Below are 17,546 nucleotides of genomic sequence, written 5' to 3'. Positions count from 1 at the left end.
CAATCAAGCAAAATCTTGGGGGAACAGCTATTCCCTAGTTCATTTCCCGTGGCAATGCCTTGACCAATCAGAGCCAATCTGCCTGGTTTGAATTTAAACAAAAACTTGTCAGTTAACTGTTCCCTGGTGCAATCTCCATTGTAATTGCCTCTATCAATCAGAGTCTGCTTGCTAACCAATCAGCACTCTTAAGCAATATAAATTGTTGTTACTTTTACAATATTGGTATTCTTGCAGATCTGTTCTGATGACTGCAAGATGGAAAACCTCGACAGCAATACCCATGTTTCTATTTTCCAATCCACTCCATTTTGCTCTGCTAAGCTCTTTCTACAAACTTATTTTGGCTTTGTGGGAATAGAAAGGGTATAAAAGGAAGTACAACTCATGATAGTGGGTGGGATTTTACACCCTCGATCATCCCACCCATCATCAACGGACCTTCCCATTGTCTACCCCTTGCCTGCTCTGATTCCCATGGCAGGAATCCGTGGCAGGGCGGTAAAATTCCAGCCAATGTCCCCTCTCAACATGTAGACAAATTTCTTGAAAAACAATGCATAATTCTTCATCGAGATCTATACTTTCATTCTGTATCAATTTTAGTAATGCAATATGTGTCTCCATTCCAGCTCCTGAAGGATTTTCCTGATGAACTGCGAGCAGACATTGCAATGCATCTGAACAAAGAAATTCTTCAGCTGCCTCTGTTTGAATCAGCCAGCCGTGGGTGCCTTCGATCCCTTTCCTTAAGCATTAAGACCTCTTTCTGTGCTCCTGGGGAATACCTCATCCGTCAGGGCGATGCCCTGCAGGCCATCTACTTTGTCTGCTCAGGTTCCATGGAAGTGCTGAAGGACAATACTGTGCTGGCTATTCTAGGTGAGTGAGCAGTGTTGCCCAAAATATACATTACTGACTGTTGTAGTTTAGTTGATGGTCATTGTTAAATCCCATTCTAATGTGTCATCACTGGAACTAGCAAGAAAACAAAACACTGAAGGTGAAATCTCTGCTCCTGCCAGCAGTGGGAATCTTGGCAGCTGGAGCATTAAATTTGGCATGATGGAAAAAGTCTGTATCCTGCCAGCAGGAATTTTGTTCTCCCAAATTTGATCTCATGAATGTTCATTTAAAAAAGCCAACTTGTCAGAATTATATTCCCCGTCAAAGTTAAGTGCCCTATCACCGGTTAATTAGAATGGTTGGTTTGCCAACTCTAAATAAGCGGCACACAAGTGGTGAGTCTTGCTTCATCTTGAGGTATGTAGACATTGGACGGAATCTTACTAAAAAAACAACAAAGAATCAGGATCTGACTGAAAATCGGCATGTTTCTGTCTGGAGAAACACACCAGTTATCTTGCCAGATCTAATGGCACTTTATTGAAAAAAACAGATGTCATCCATCATGTTCTGGTGTCCAAAAGTCCAGCTTTTGGAGGGCTTTGAAAAGAGCGTCCCAATCAGGAAAAAAGATAACCTTTTCACCCCACCACTGAAAACTCAGGGGCTACCCCACACCCTCCCCCTCCTCCATGACCAGAACTGGCATTTCCCCTCCCCCAACCCCACCATGATCAGAGCCAATATTACTCTCCTCAAACCCCCGTCACCCTGTGACCAGAGTCGGCATCACTTCCCCCTGCACCCCCCACCCCACAGTCAATGCTGGCACCCCCTCATCCCTCCCAGACATCGTCAGAATTTGGCCTCTTCACATCCCCGTCCCCACCTTCCCAGCCAAACAGTCAATGCCAGCAACCCTCTTCCTCCTGAATATCGCTGGCAACCCTACCACTCTCATGTTCGCTCCCCCAACCACAATTGAATGAATGCTTCCCCTCCCACCCCTGCCATGGGCTAGGATCTGTGCCTGGCGCTGCCTCTTGGCACAGGTTGGCACTTCCAGGTTGGCATCATGCCTACTTGGAAGTGACAATCTGTACCAGGGCAATGCCAAGGTGTAGTGCCAAGGGCCCTGCCCAGTCATGTCCCTCTCCACCACCATTATGCTCCCAGGTGAATCCTCAGGTTCACGCCAGGATGAACCTGTTTAAATTTTGCTGTCATGAGGTCACATTGGCAAGGTTTGAAAATACAACTGGGGCGAATATATGATGAGGGATTTTGTTAATTATATTGAAATACATGTTAATGTATTAAAATCACACTCATGTCCATTGTGGGCATGAACCTGATAGGTCACGGGTGAAGGGCAGCAAAAATCAGAGATCACGATCTTGCTGGCGAGATTCGCAATTTCTGGGTTTCTCCTGATATTGAGCCCTTGCTACCAATCCCATGGAAGGAGAGAGCAGGCTGAAGCTTGCCCCCATTGCTTTTGACTATCTTTAAGAGTGATGCTGTGAGATTTCAGGTGCTTGAATCACAACCTGCAACTACAAACCTCCAACCTCCTGGGTGAATGGTCATGACTGACAAGGGGTCATGCAGTTCTTCTTTTTAATGGTGTCGCTATAGAGTTTTAAGAGTAGTGGAGTGAAATGGAAAAGTGTCTGCATGAGGTTTCTTGTGCTTGAGTGGCTTGTGCTCCCAAATAAACCTGTTGGACTTTAACCTGGTGTTGTGAGACTTCTTACAGTGTTTACCCCAGTCCAACGCCAGTATTTCCACATTGAGGTTTCTTGCACATGGCTCTCACTATCGTGGTCAAAGAACAATGTCTTCACATGCATTAGTGTGTGAATGGGAGGAACACCCATCTCTGATCATCCAGGAAGTCCTTTACCTGGAGGAGGTGGTGTGGGCAATCCAATATCCAGACAGAAGCCAGGTTTAGCATTTGCCTGGAAATACATTATCTTATTGAAAACAGAGCTCCCCCCTACTCCTCTAGAATGCATTCCGATGCTGAGAAGCTCACAGGTGTGAGCATTCACGTCCCAGGGCATCTGAGGATGGATCTGGCATTGCCGCTCGCTCATTTCTAAATAAGATCTCTGCCGGCGATGCACCCGTGTTTACTGTTACAGTGGCCTATGTTTACCAGCCTCTTGAATTTATAGAAGCCCCACTGTCTCTTACAAGCCCTTATTCCTCCCTTACTCCTCATGACCCTGTGCCAACCGGTGATGGGCCATCCATCTCCTCATTGGGATGAGAGCCATTAGTAAGAGAGGGTAATGACACATTTAGTGATTGCGTTGAAATGGAGGGAAGTGTGTAAAGGAAATGATCACTTAATGTATCATTTCAATTAGTTCACATAGCCATTGAGGTGTTGATGATGCATGCTGCATCTGGATTACTAACCGAGTGATTTTACCACTGTCAGCTTCCCTGCTGTGCATACAATGACACAGCCTCCATTGCTTATTGGGAAGGAGAATTCCAAACACTAGCAACCCTTCGAGAGAAAAAATTCCTCCTCACCTCCATCTTAAATGGGAGACCCCTTATTGTACCCATGATGATTCCTGCATGAGAGATGGCCATTACCTAGCACTTGTGTACGTTAGTGTGAACATTAGTTGAGATGCAAATCTTACTCTCAGGATTGTGAATCTTTGGCATTTTCTAGACAGCTGTAAATGTTCAGTTGTTGAGCATATTCAAGACAGAATTTGATAGATTTTGGATACTAATGGAATCAAGGGATACAGGGATTGACCAGAAACATAAAGTTAAGGGCCAGAATTCTCTGGCTGTTCACATAGACGAAAACTACTGATCCCGCCAGCAGTGTATCCCTGATGCAGGTTGCCTGGTGACATGGGGTGCAGTCAATGGGCAATCCAGTGGGACCAGAACTTCCTGTGAATGCACACTGCATTCCCCGACAAGAAACATGCTGTGGGGGACCAAAGAATCCCCACTCCCCAGTAAAACAAACAGCCATGATTTTATTGAACGGCAGAGCAGGTGCAAAAGGCTGGATGGCCCACCCCTGTTCCAATTTCTTATATTCTTAACCATAGCAGCCAGTCAATCTGCGCAAAATGAGGTCACACAAACAGCAATGAAGTAAATTGTCAAACAACCTGTTTTAGTGTTGTGACGATACTGTGACTTTAAGAAATGTATTTATGCCATGTTTCTCATGAGGGGACTATTTTATACTTCAGCTCTGACTATGGTGCCTATTGTCTCCAACCAGCAGCCTACTTCTGATAATGCACAAGAATAATTGTTCCTAATTATTGAGGTTTGTTTTAATCTGAGTTAATACAGTTTTGTTATTTTTAGGGTTGTTATTTGGTATTACAGAGTAGGATTTAGTTAGGCTGTTTGACAAGAAGAAAGAGTCATATAAATGGGCAGAGCTAGGCTTACAGAGAGACAAGCAGGCAGTTGTTGTTTGAAATTGAAAGGAGCAACAGCTCTTTCCCTCTCTCTTTCTTTTTCTTTGGAAGTTTAAATCTGAGAACAGCTAGAAAATAGGTATCTTTATCTGGTTTTCCACTGAGTGAAGACAGGTCTCTCCCTGGAGTTCTGTTGTTTGATTTTAAAGAAGAGTTTACACAGATGGGGAATATTGCTTAAATTAGAACAAATAGAGATAGCTAGCAGTTAAGAATTTTACCTTATCATGTTTAAGTATTTCAATTGGTAAAAGTTATGCAAAATATTTTTGTTATAGTTAAACTATATTCTTAAAGTTCGTTTTAATAAAAGCTTCCCAGCGGGTCAATAGAATCACACCAGGAGCGAAATACCTTATCCTCACACTAATGTCAAAATCAAAAATATTTGGGGTCTAATCTAACTTCATTAGTATACTTTGGAGTTTCCATCTGATTCTTAATAGTGATGCTGACAACTGAGAGATGTTGGTCAAAGTTCCCTGCCTCTCTCTAGAAAAATGTCATGGCATCTTTTATGTTCACCTGGGAGAGAAGGTGGGGCTTCCATTTAACATCACATCCAAGCCTGCTTTTGTCAATTCCACAGAAAAAAATCTGTCTCACTGAAGGAATAACAGCATGTAATTGAATCATACAGAACAAAACTTATAAAAATATATTCTATTCCATCTGTTCCACTAATGATCTCAGCCAACCTGGCATGTGGATTATTGTGAATTAATTGGAGAGGGAAATAAGGATCGACCACAATCCAGTAGCCTGGATTACACAGAAAGTCAAAGGTGTGTATGTTGGTTGAGGATAGGATTTGGCTCAGCTGAAGACACTGTACATGTCAGTGAATGTAACCTGGAAATGTACAGAACAAACAATGCTGAGTGACTAGAACTAGGGATTCCAATTTTAAAATAAGGGGTCTCCCATTTAAGCCGGAAATATGAAGAAATGTTTTTCTCTGAGTGAGTTGTGAACTTTTGGAACTCTTTTCCCCGGAAAGAGATGAGGTTGGGTCCTTGAATACTTTTTAAGGCAGAAGAAGATACATTTTTGACTAAAATGGAGGCATGGGTTATAAGGGGTGGGTGGAATGTGGAGTTGAGGCCGCAATCAGATCAATCATCATCATTTGAATTGCAGCGCAGGCTCAAGGGTCTGAACATAATGTTTATGTTTGGAGCTGAATGTTGTAACTAACATCTTTACTTAACCTAGTACAGCTGACCATGGATTTAGCAGCAGAAAGGAACACCCTGCCTGTCTCCAACAGCACTATTTAAAGGAAACATCCAACACTAGTTTAGTTGATGGTTGATATTTTTCCAGGCTATTGCTACAGTTCAGCAAGTGTTTGAAACTTCCTTATATTATTTCAGCAATGACAACAGCAACTTGGGTTCATATGAATATTAAGTATGCATCCTGATTGATAAAGGTTACTGAAGGTGAGTGATGGGGTGTGGTAATTAGAGTTGATGCTGATGGTGAAGTTGGTGGAATATGGCAATTTAAGAAGCTTGATTTCTGGCATTGACTTCCAGGACGATCTGCTCCCATTGCTACCTGAGTATACCTGAAGGACCTCCTGGTCTCATACAGATTCAGTATAACTCTCCTGTTCTTCACCTCCCCCACCAAAACAGTGTTTGAAGATCTTGGAGCCCACTTTCTCTCCTGTTATTTCAGTCTTCACTATTTCCCAAGTGAAAGTCATGGCTGCCAGCTTATACTTTAGCTGCAATGCACTTCCCTTTGAAGCAGAGCAGGCTAATTTTATGCAATGCAATATTATTGTAAGTGGCATTAGCCACTAACAAAAAAGCCCCTGTTGATACACCTAGTCAATCAAAAATATGTTTCATGCTATCTGGGCATTAAAATCATTATAAAGAGCAAATAGCAAAGTTACCATGTTGCCTGCATTGAAATGAGCAAGGCATGGGATAATAATACACTACAATTCCCTCATCCATTTTCTGGCTTATTAAATTTAGCTCTCTTTACATCCTCACAAGGGTTATCTCTTATTATGGATTCTGTTGCTCACATTGAGGTAAGACTGATTGGCCTATCATTTCCTGGCTTATCGGTTTCTCCCTTTCTTGACTGAGATGTAACATTCACCATATTCCAGTCCTTTAGAGCGCCTTAATCTATAGATTTTTGGAAAATGATCGTTAGGGACATTGATATCTCATCCAAAGCATTAGGTTAGGAATATCCTCCTCAGCTATCTCTTGTTCATCGTTCTCAGTTAAAAACTGACTCAAAATGCACATCTCTGCTCACTCTCACATTGGCCCCTGTCATCTCAACTAAGTCTGTGGCCTCTCTCAAAGTTATATGTTCAAAGTTGTTTCTGAAAACATGGAAAGAGTAATAACGATACAGTGGTTTGGTTCTTGGTGGACTTGGAAGGTGATTCCAATGACAATTATATGAGGCAAAGTGAAATGAAAATTAGGGCTCTCTCTTACCTCATAGCACATCTGGTAACTCTGTAATATTTCACTGTCAGTTTCTGTTATCGTTGTCATTTCATGAATTATAAATATTGCTTGGGTCAAAGATGACAAGTATTCCAACAAATATGTAATGAGGTTAGAGAGTGCTGGACCAATCAATTCCTTTAAAAACATGTTGAATGATTATCAGACTGAAATGGGATTGCAGGTTACTAAGATTAATTTAAGCATATAACAGTCACTGATACTTTATTCAGAATGTGTAAATATTGTCTGGAACAAATTTGAAGTCTTTGGTAGTTTTATTATGTTCAGCTGAAATAAACATTAACAAGCTCAAATAAATTAAGAGTGTGAAAGGGGAAGGCAGAACATACAAACCAGCACCAGCAAGTAAGATCATAGTAGGCAACAAAAAGGTGAATCGAATTAAAGGGTCTTTATCTGAATGCTCGCAACATTTGCAACAAGATGGATGAACTGAAAGCACAAAAAGAAATAAATGAGTATGATATGACAGCTGTTACAGAGACATGGTTACAAAGTGACCATGCCTCAGAATTGAATATTCAAGGGAGTTTCCCATCCCAGAAAGCCAGGAAGACAAAAAAAATAGTGGTGGAGTACCTGTTGTTAACAAATCACAAGATACTTGATCCAGAGGATCAATGTGCAGAATCTGTGCAGGTGGAGATAAGAAACAGCAAATGTAAGAAGTCAGTGGTGTTAGTAATTTACAGCCCACCGACAGCAGTTACATGTAGGACAGAGTGTAAGTACATAAATAATGGGGTTTGTATGAGCGGTACAATGATAATTATAGGAGATTTTAATCTCTATATAAATTGGACAAATCAAATTAGCATAAAATTCATAGAGTGCATAACGGACAGTTTTTTAAAAGAATGAGTTCTGGAATCAACCAGACCTTGTAAAGTAAAATGAGTCAGGATTAATTCACAGTCTCACAGTTAAGGATCCTCTAGACCAGGGTGATTATAACAAGAGTTTCACATTCTGTTTAATAGTGAGAAATATGGGTCCGAAACTATGACTGAAACTTAAATAAAGGCAATTGCAATGGCATGAAGACAAATTTGACTAAAGTGGACTGGGTAAATAGGTTAAAAGGTAAGCGAAACATTGGCAGATATTTATGAAAAATATTTTGTGACTCTTGACAAACATATATTCCATTCAGAAAAGACTTCACCAGAAGGATGCACCATCTGTGACTAACTAAGAAATTTAAGGATTGAATGGAATTAAAAGAAAATATATACAAAGTAGTAAAGATCAATGGTAGCATAAAAGATTGGGAAAATCTAGAAATGAGCAAAGAATAACTAAAGAAAATAAGAGGTAGAAATTGGAGTAATTGGAGAGAAAACTAGCAAGAAATATAAAAACAGACAGTAAAAATCCATAAAGAACAAAAGTGTAGCAAAATTGAACATTGGTCCCTCAGAGGGTAAGACTGAGGAATTAATAATGGGAAACAAGGAAATGGTATATGAATAAGTATTTTATATCTGTCCTCACAATAGAAAATACTAAGCATTCCAAGAATAGTAGAAAAGCAGGGGGCAACAGGAAGGGAAGAGCTTAAAACAATCAAGAACACTAGCGAAAAGTACTAGATAAACTAATGGAACTAAAGACGGACAGGTCCGCGAGATCTGATGGCCTGACTGCTAGGGTCTTGAAATAATGCAGAGATTTGGATGCATTGGTGATAATCTTCCAAAATTTCTTAGGTCCAGTGGATTGGAAAGCTGCAAACGTAACGCTACAATTCAAGAAATATATCAAAAGAGAATGTGGGGTAAGGGGAAAATGATTTGGAAAATTGCTTAGTTTATGAGGGGGAAGAAAAGTTATGAATGTCAGGCATGAGACGTGATAGATAGAAATGTTGGTAGGTGAGTGATAGAGGTGTGGTTAGTTTTGCAGTTGATGAGATATGGCATTTAAAGATACATTCTCTAATCTTGTGCAAGGTAATTAAACCGTATAGCACTAAATTCAGATCCTCAGAACTTGACTCCCGACATTGCACCTGCATAGATTTGGTTTGTTTTTCCCTTAAATTTGAGAGATTGAAAATAACTGAGGTGTTTAAAGTCATAAATGGATTGACAAGGTATACATTGATAACTTATTTCCTTTGGTAGGGGAATCAAAAAAAGAGCATCACCTTAGAATTTGTGTCAGGTCATTAAGGAATGAAATCAGTCAGCATTTTTTACCCAAAAAGGTAATAGAAATCTAGAAGTGCCTCCAAAATGTCATAGATGTTCAGTAAATATAAGTGAGATTGAAAATTTTTTGTTAGATGAATGTATGAAGGGACACAGAACAAAGTGAGTAGATAGAGTTGAGGTGCAGATCAAATAGATGGTTGCACAGATGGTACACTTTTTTTTATGTTCTTAGAAAGCGTGGGAGTGTATAGATAAGACATGATCAAACTGAAAAGCAGAACTGAAGCTGAATGGCCTGGTCTTATTTTTAATTTCCTATCCTGTTCCATTGTAAAAGCAGTAAAAAGTCTGACAACACCAGGTTTTAGTCCAACCTATTTATTTGATAATATTCTCACAAGCTTTCGAGGGGTTACCCACACCATTGTAAAAGAACATTAGGTTATCTTAACTCATAATTAGCTTACATTTAGAACTGCAAACTTTCATTACAGAATTATTTTCAGAATGGTAACTTGATTACATTTCAGTTTAATAAATTATGTAAAAGAGCAAAGCGCTTGGGGCTGAAACTGTGGAAAGACGCTTATTAAGACTAAATTCTGTTTAATTTCCATGGAAAGTGTTGTGCACAAAATGAAACAGATATAAAGCATCAAACTCCACCCTCTTAGGTGTTTCATTTGGAACCCATTCTTTTCAAAAAGCCTCATGAGTGACAACAAAGTTAGGTCCACTATCTTAACAAGAACAATTTGAATTTATGTAGCACCTTTAACATAATAAAACATCCTAAAGTGCTTCACATGAGCACTATAAAACAAAATCTAATGTAAAAACAAATGAAAATTTTAAAACCGAGGCATCGCTTAACCTCGAGCCAATGTAGGTGAGTGAGCGTCGGACGATGGGTGAAAAGAGATTTTGTGTGACTAAGGACACAGGCAACAACTTTGGCTGCAAGTTTACAGAGAGCAGAACATGAGAGACTGGCCAGGGATGTGTTTGAATAGTAAAGTCTAGCAGAATCTTCCAACCTTGCTCCATGTGTGTTTGAAAGACATCCACCAAGAGGGTTCCAGCCATTGCAAGGCTGGCAAATTCCAACCATGGATGATGATGTCAGGAGCAGATGAGAGCTGAAACAGGTATGGAGACGTGACAGAGATGAAAACAGGTGATAGCACAGTTTTGTGGTTAGAAGCTCACCATGGTAACAAATATGGCACCAGGGGTGTGAACAGTCTGGTTAAGCTTGGCCCATCGATGAGCTGTAAGGTCAAACCCTCCACCACCCTGGTGCAAACCAGGAAGGCACATTTATAATTGCTTGCATGTTTGAACTTTCCTATCATATTGAATAGAATCTCATCTCAACTAACAAGTGCATAGTAGATTTCATATTAAATGTACCTGCGCCATTCATACACATGTGAATCAGTTCAAAATCTTATTTATGCTTATAATGTGGGTGAAATTTTAAGGACATGATCTTACCAGCCATTCATGCCCTGCTGTTGCTCCAAGCAAGGACAGAGAATTTGGTCCTCAGCCGAGTATTTATTTAGTGAAGTGGGACCAGAAAATCACACCAGCAAGAACGGCCATTAGATTCTGCCCAAAGTGACAGGTTCTGACTGAAAACTAACATGTTTCTTCCCAGAAACACAGCCCGAATTTCACCCCAGGAGCAGAAATTTCTCAATAAAGTTCTAAGTGTCAAATTAATAGGAGATTTTCTTCCCAGTTTTTTTCAGCAAAGTAAGTAACACAAATTTAGGGTACTCTATGCAAAATAGGAGCCATAATGCGAATCTTGCCAATGTTGGAGTAAGTGGAGCCTCATCTTACCTGTGATGCCAGCTACTGAACTCTAGGGTGCCATTGCGCAGGTGCCCCGATCTCCCAGTATGCTGTGTACATGCTGCCCCAGACATCACCTACCCCCTCCCCCTCATCACCATCGCTGCAGAGTTCCTTTCTGATCATGACCCCTGCTGTTTGCCCCCACCCCTCAATCGCTGCCCAGTCAATCGCCAACCACTGCCTAATCGCCATCCCAGCCAATTGTCCCCCAACCCTCGATGCAGAGTTCCCTGCTCCCCTCCTCCCTACGGATCTCCCTCCCTGCCACCCCATCAGGCTCCACCCCTTTATTCTCCATTTCTGCAGGCCATGTCCCCTTTGTCACTGGCCGGCTGGCACTGCCAGAGTGCCCAGTGGGAAAGTTATCTCCGATTGCAACAGGATCTTGATCAACTGGGCCAGTGGGCTGACAAATGGCAGATGGAGTTTAATTTAGATAAGTGCAAGGTAGATTGAACCAGGGCAGGACTTAATCAGTTAATGGTAGGCATTGCAGAGAGTTACAGAACAAAGAGATCTAGGGGTAGTTCACAGCTCCTTGAATGGAGTCACAGTTGGACAGAATGGTGAAGAAGATATTCAGTATGCTTTGTTTCATTGGCTAGAACATTGGATACAGGAGTTGGGACATCTTGTTGAAGTTGTACATTCGGAATACTGTGTACAGTTCTGGTCACCCTATTATAGAAAGGATATTATTAAACTAGAAAGAGTGTAGAAAAGATTTACTAGGATGCTATTGGGACTTGATGGTTTGAGTTATAACGAGAGACTGGATAGTCCGGGGCTTTTGTCACTGGAGCACAGAAAGCTGAGGTTACAGAGGTCTATAAAATAATGAGGGGCATAGATCAGCTAAATAGTCAATGTCTTTTCCCAAAGGTAGGGGAGTCTAAAACTAGAGGACCTAGGTTTAAAGTGAGAGGGGAGAGATACAAAAGTGTCCAGAAAGGCAGATTTTTTCCACACAGAGGGTGGTGAGTGTCTGGAACAAGCTGTCAGAGGTAGTAGTAGATGTGGGTACAATTTTGTATTCTAAAAAGCATTTAGATAGTTACATGGGTAAGATGGGTATAAAGGCATATGTGCCAAATGAGGACAATTGGGATTAACTTAAGGGTTTGAAACAAAACGGGCAGCATGGACAAGTTGGGCCAAAGGGCCTGTTTCCATGCTGTAAACCTCTATGACTCTATAATTGCCAGGATGTCTGGCGGGCACTGCCCAGCCTTACCTCCCCCCTCTCTGAACATCTAGGGGCTTCAATGACTTCTGGTCCCATCAGAGAGGCCATCACATATGGACCCCATCCGTGGGGACTATCTGTGATCCTTGCCGGTGAGGACCTTGACTAGGAAGATTGTTAAGGTAATTGAGCCCGGACAATAGCACCAAGTCTCATTAATGACCTGTTGACCATGTCATTAATATTGAAATCAAGCTGATTTCATCAGCATAACAGTATTCATAAGATTGTGAGAGGCGAGAAACTGGGCGTGAACCTTATTTATCAGCTCTTGCCCTTATCTTACCAGCTCACCTCACCAATTGACTGGCATGGCGAGCCAGTAAGTTCACACTGCAGATCTTCTAACATTGAGAGAAAAAGGAGGGGGAGCGTGCTTAATTACAGCTGTCTGGTTGGGGGTGGGTGGGGGTGAAGCCTGATAGAGGCAGCAAGCCTGTCTCCACAGAGATTGAGTAGCCATTTTTAAAGACTGCCCAATCTCACAGTGGAAATAAATGCACCCTCCCCCAACAATTGCCAGCTTTGGAATCAATCCCTCCCCTCCCCAAGCATCATCATCATCCCTGTCTAATAGAAACCACCCCAAAATGATATTCCCCAGCACTGCCAGAGCCCCACATCCTGGCCCTGCCCCTGCCCCATGGCCCTGACAACTTGTCTTGAACTGAGTTTGAAGTCCAAAACATAACACCAATATTTTGGAACACGGTGCACACAAAACTGACTTTTCTTCAATGGAAAGCCATTTTGTCTGGTGTCACAGCCATTATTTGTTTTTTTTGAGCCATGAAGCAAAGATAAAACACTAAAATCTGCATAATAGTACTGAGGAGCAATAGATTCTATAAATACCATTGAAAAAAAGCTTACAACATAGATCAAATCAGTGCTTACACTTTGGTTATTTTATCATGGAATAACCAAAACAAAAATCACAGAAAAATCACTTTAATGTTATCTTCACATTTCTCTCAGTGTATCACTTCAGCATATAAAGCTGTTGCATAATCTTTTCCCTTAAAAGCAAGGGAGACAACTAGATAAAATAATTCTTTCACCAACAAATACTGTAAACACAAGGAAGCTTGCACTATCAAATAGTGCGATTATTTTGTTTTCTGGTTGAATTCCTGACTGGCCTTTCTGAAATCGTAAGCTATACCACTTCAGATTGATCACTTTTTTCAAGTTTATTTTTGTACTGAGAATTCTTAGTATAATATGGCAGTTAACTGAGGTCGTAGCAGAGTGTGTGATACAGTGTAAACACTGTCGGATCAATTGAGAGTTTCAAACTGAGTGACATATTGTTCATACTGTAGAAACAATTGTGAATGCAGGAGAATGAGTGACACACTATTGACATTGAGATAAGTGAAATGGCAAGAGAGTGAGTGACACATTGTTTCCACAGTATGAACAATCAAAAAGGCAGGAGAATCAGTTACAAACTATTCTCATAATGAGATAAACCGAGAGAACAGGAAACTGAGTGACATCTTATTTAGACTGGAATCAATCAAGAGGGTAAGAGATTGAGTGACAAACTATTCACATTCAGTTGAAAGAGCAGGAGACTGAGTGACATCCTATTGACATTGAGATCAGTCCAAGAGAGGGTAGTGAGTGACACACTGTTCACACTGAGATCAGTCCAGAGGGAGGGTAGTGAGTGACACACTGTTCACACTGAGATCAATCCAGAGAGAGGGTAGTGAGTGATACACTGTTCACACTGAGATCAATCCAGAGAGAGGTAGTGAGTGACACACTGTTCACACTGAGATCAATCAGGAGAGAGGATACTCAGTTACACACTGTTCACACTAAGATCAATCCAGAGGGAGGATACTGAGTTATACACTGTTCACACTGAGATCAGTCCAGAGGGAGGGTAGTGAGTGACACACTGTTCACACTGAGATCAATCCAGAGGAGGATAGTGAGTGCACAGTGAGTTCACAGTGCAGGATCAAACTGGCAGAATGAGATTGATAATCATTTGAAATTAGCAGTCAGTGGTATTTTAGTACTCTTTGATGTAAGTGATCAATCATGCTGATCAAAACCAAAGCTGGCATAAACAAATGAAAGAAAAACTTACGGTTTTTCTGTTCTTCCTGCCAAGTGGACATGTTCATGTTGTCCCACCTTAACTCCATCTGCCAAATTTTTTCCCGCTCATTTAACCTATCTATATTCATAGAAGAATCATAAAAACCTTACAGTGCAGAAAGAGGTCAGTTGGCCCATTGAGACTGCACCGACCACAATCCCACGCAGGCCCCATCCCCATGTTCCTAATATTTACCCGCTAATCCCTCTCACCTACGCACCTCAGGACTCTAAGGGGAGATTTTTAGCATGGCCAATCAACCTAATCCACACATCTTTGGACTGTGGGAGGAAACCGGAGCACCTGGAGGAAACCCACGCAGACACGAGGAGAATATGCAAATTCCACACAGACAGTGACCTAAGCCGGGAATCGAACCCAGGTTCTTGGAGCTGTGAAACAGCAGTGCTAACCACTGTGCTATCAGACCACCCAGATTCCTTTGCGGATCCTTCACAACTTACTCTTACCTGTCTTTGTGTCATCAGCAAATTTAGATACCATAAATTTGGTCCCTTCATCCAAATCATTGATATAAATTGTAATTAGTTGAGGCCTCAGCACTGATCCCTGTGCCACTTTACTAACTACAAAGTTGCTGATGTGAAGAATGCCCATTTATCTGTGTACTCTGTACCACTTTAGCCAATTCTGCCTTCATTTGCTCTGTAACTTGAATGAAAGACAGAAAAAATACTTATGTAGCATTTTCCTGACCTCTGTGCATCCCAAAGCATCAGTGAAGTACTTCTAAAATGTCATCACTGTTGTAGGAAACTTGGCAGCCAATTTGCATCCAGTAAGGTTCACAAACAGTAAAGTGAGAATGACCAAATAAGTTAATTAATTGATGTTGGTTGAGGGATAACTATTGGCTAAGATTTGGACCCACTTCAGACACCATCCTTCGTAATCCTAAAAACATAATCGTAGTTCTTGAGGCATTGCTGTATATCATGAAATTTTCTTCTGCTGGAAAAGTCCTGATAAGAATTCTTCTCTCCCACATCAGACCCACATAACAGCCTGGCTGGAAGCTGTGGCATTATATGCCACTGAATTGATAATTGCACTTTCAGTCATCTCCTTCTAACAATGGCTCTTCCCCACTGCTTTAATTTGATCTTGCAGTTTACAGAATATCAAGCTAATGAAGCTAGATGAACATCACACTGAGATGTTGATCGTCTCTATTGGTTGCCTGATCTTTAATAAAAGAGAGAAGATGGTGGGAAAGTAGATTTTTTTTTCTGCCATTTGAAACTTATAGCAAACCATTTCCCATTGGTGATAAACCTTTTGAGGTGGACTGTCATTGGTATATCTCCAATATATTTAGCACTGGAAATTCTCATAATCATTGTATAAATATTGTACAATTGGAAATATACATGCTGGTTTTTAGAAGCTGTACAAACCCACCAGTGCTTAAGTGTTAACCATGTTGACCAAAACAGCTAATACATTAATAATGAAACAATTGTTATAAATATCAAGACTATTTCTAATTCATCTAGGAATATTAGGAACAGGAGCAGACAATTCAGACCCTCATGCCTGTTCTAAAATTCAGTTAGATCATGGCCGATCTACTTTCAGACTGTTTACATTTTTAATATGTATTATTATCAAAAACTTTGCCGACTGGGAACTAATTTAACATCCAGTGCCTGGGGCTACTGAGGAGATAAAGAGTCAGTCAGCTGACTGGATGGGGATCAAACAAATGGAGGGAATCAGCTGGGAGTCATAGCATCAAAAGAGCTGGAGTGGAATCAGTTATGCAGAAATAGGAGAATACTTGTGGTTGTAGATGCTGAATACATGCAGAAACATCTGTGATACTTTTTGAGTAAAGGATTATTCCAAGTGCTTCTTTGCATACCGTTTTGATTCATTAATAATCTGGCTGCCATTTAATCAGGCATCCTACAGGTTTCTTCAAAACAGTCTTGGCTAAGTCTTTAACTTGTCCATTTTGGATACTGAACAATTTGTTGAAAACTCTGGAGTGGATTCGCTTGGGAGTAGTTAGTTGTGTTAACAGTACTACACACAGTTCAGGCAGTCCTTCAACAACATCTGTGGGGAATGGGTTTATTTAATCTCGAACATTGTAAAAAAAAAGTCAATCACGTTAGACAATAGATAACCAAACCTTTATTTAAAGAGAGCAAATAAAATTGGAGACTTGTGATAATTAAAGTGTCTCCCATTTTCTCTAATATCTGGTGAAGCTCGTGTAATTAACAGATTGGCTGATTTGTTGGATAAGCTTTACATGTGTCCATGTAAATAATCCAAGCAAAATATAAATGGAATTGTTATCTTAACAAGCAAATTAGAAACAATTAACTTTATAAGGTGAATAATATAATCATTATCACTATTTCATATGATTTCATCTGTAAGGATTAATGCCCATTTCTGTAAATAGTTTATTTTCACAATTTATTGTTGTAAAAGGATGTACAAACAAATATTACTAAAAACATTACTTTTATTTTTCTATGTTTCCACACAGAGCCACAATCAACAATTCATGCTATTCAATACATTGCCAACACATTCACCAGATAGCAAGATAATTACAGATGAAGCAGGTTATTTAGCTCATCTGAATTCATCCATGGAGAATGACCCTTACGTCCCTTCCATTACAGCTCAAATTGATATTAAATGATTCCAAGTTTTTACTTCAAATGTTCTACTAATGGCTGCAGAAAGTATTATTCAGTCCAAACAGACTGCAGAAACTATAGATGGAACCCTGACTGAAGCTGTGTGCAGTTTTCAACATCTTTGTGATGGTCACATAGTATGGCAAAATGGGAACATTGATCTCTGTAATGCCTGACAGTGTGGGAAATGCAATCAGCAAATTCACATTTAGCACAAAGATCCTAATGGAAAAGGATGAGCCTCTCATCCATGTCTGTGCAAAGTACCTTGTGACTTTCTTGTCTGAGGAAACAAACCAGTGCCACTTGCATTGTCCCTGAAGGATGCAAATGTGAACGGTATTAAATCTGTCAAACAGCTGATTTAGAGTTGCCAACTCTGGTGAAATTTACTAACTGGACAGCAGGGCTGAGACTAATGAATTAATACTATAACAGTGTAATGTGATTTCTCGTCATTCCACTTGGGCAATGTTATCACAAGGAAAGTCAAACTTAACTCAAGCAAGAATGTTATTTAGTGGAAATAGAGGAACAACTTTACTTTCTGTGCTTTTTGATGCACAAGTCATTGAACTAGAAAACTAGTGTTTGTACTCAGTTGGGGAACATCATTGCAGCACATTTTAAGACTATGCAT

The 17,546-nt window shown here is 40.4% G+C and overlaps 1 protein-coding gene across 1 annotated transcript in view; it reads left to right on the top strand.

Annotated features, from left to right (window-relative positions):
- kcnh3 (potassium voltage-gated channel, subfamily H (eag-related), member 3) overlaps nt 1-17,546 on the top strand; it is a 547,160-nt gene that overhangs the window by 459,458 nt on the left and 70,156 nt on the right. Inside the window, exon 10 of the mRNA XM_080198480.1 lies at nt 633-882. Coding sequence (XP_080054606.1) covers nt 633-882 — 250 coding nt within the window. The remainder of the gene's footprint in view (nt 1-632; nt 883-17,546) is intronic.

This window comes from Carcharhinus amblyrhynchos, chromosome 11, assembly GCF_965287045.1.
Source record: "Carcharhinus amblyrhynchos chromosome 11, sCarAmb.v2.hapA, whole genome shotgun sequence".
Taxonomy (NCBI): domain Eukaryota; kingdom Metazoa; phylum Chordata; class Chondrichthyes; order Carcharhiniformes; family Carcharhinidae; genus Carcharhinus; species Carcharhinus amblyrhynchos.
Note: the sequence above shows the minus strand (reverse complement) of the source record. Positions and strands in the feature narration are given on the sequence as shown.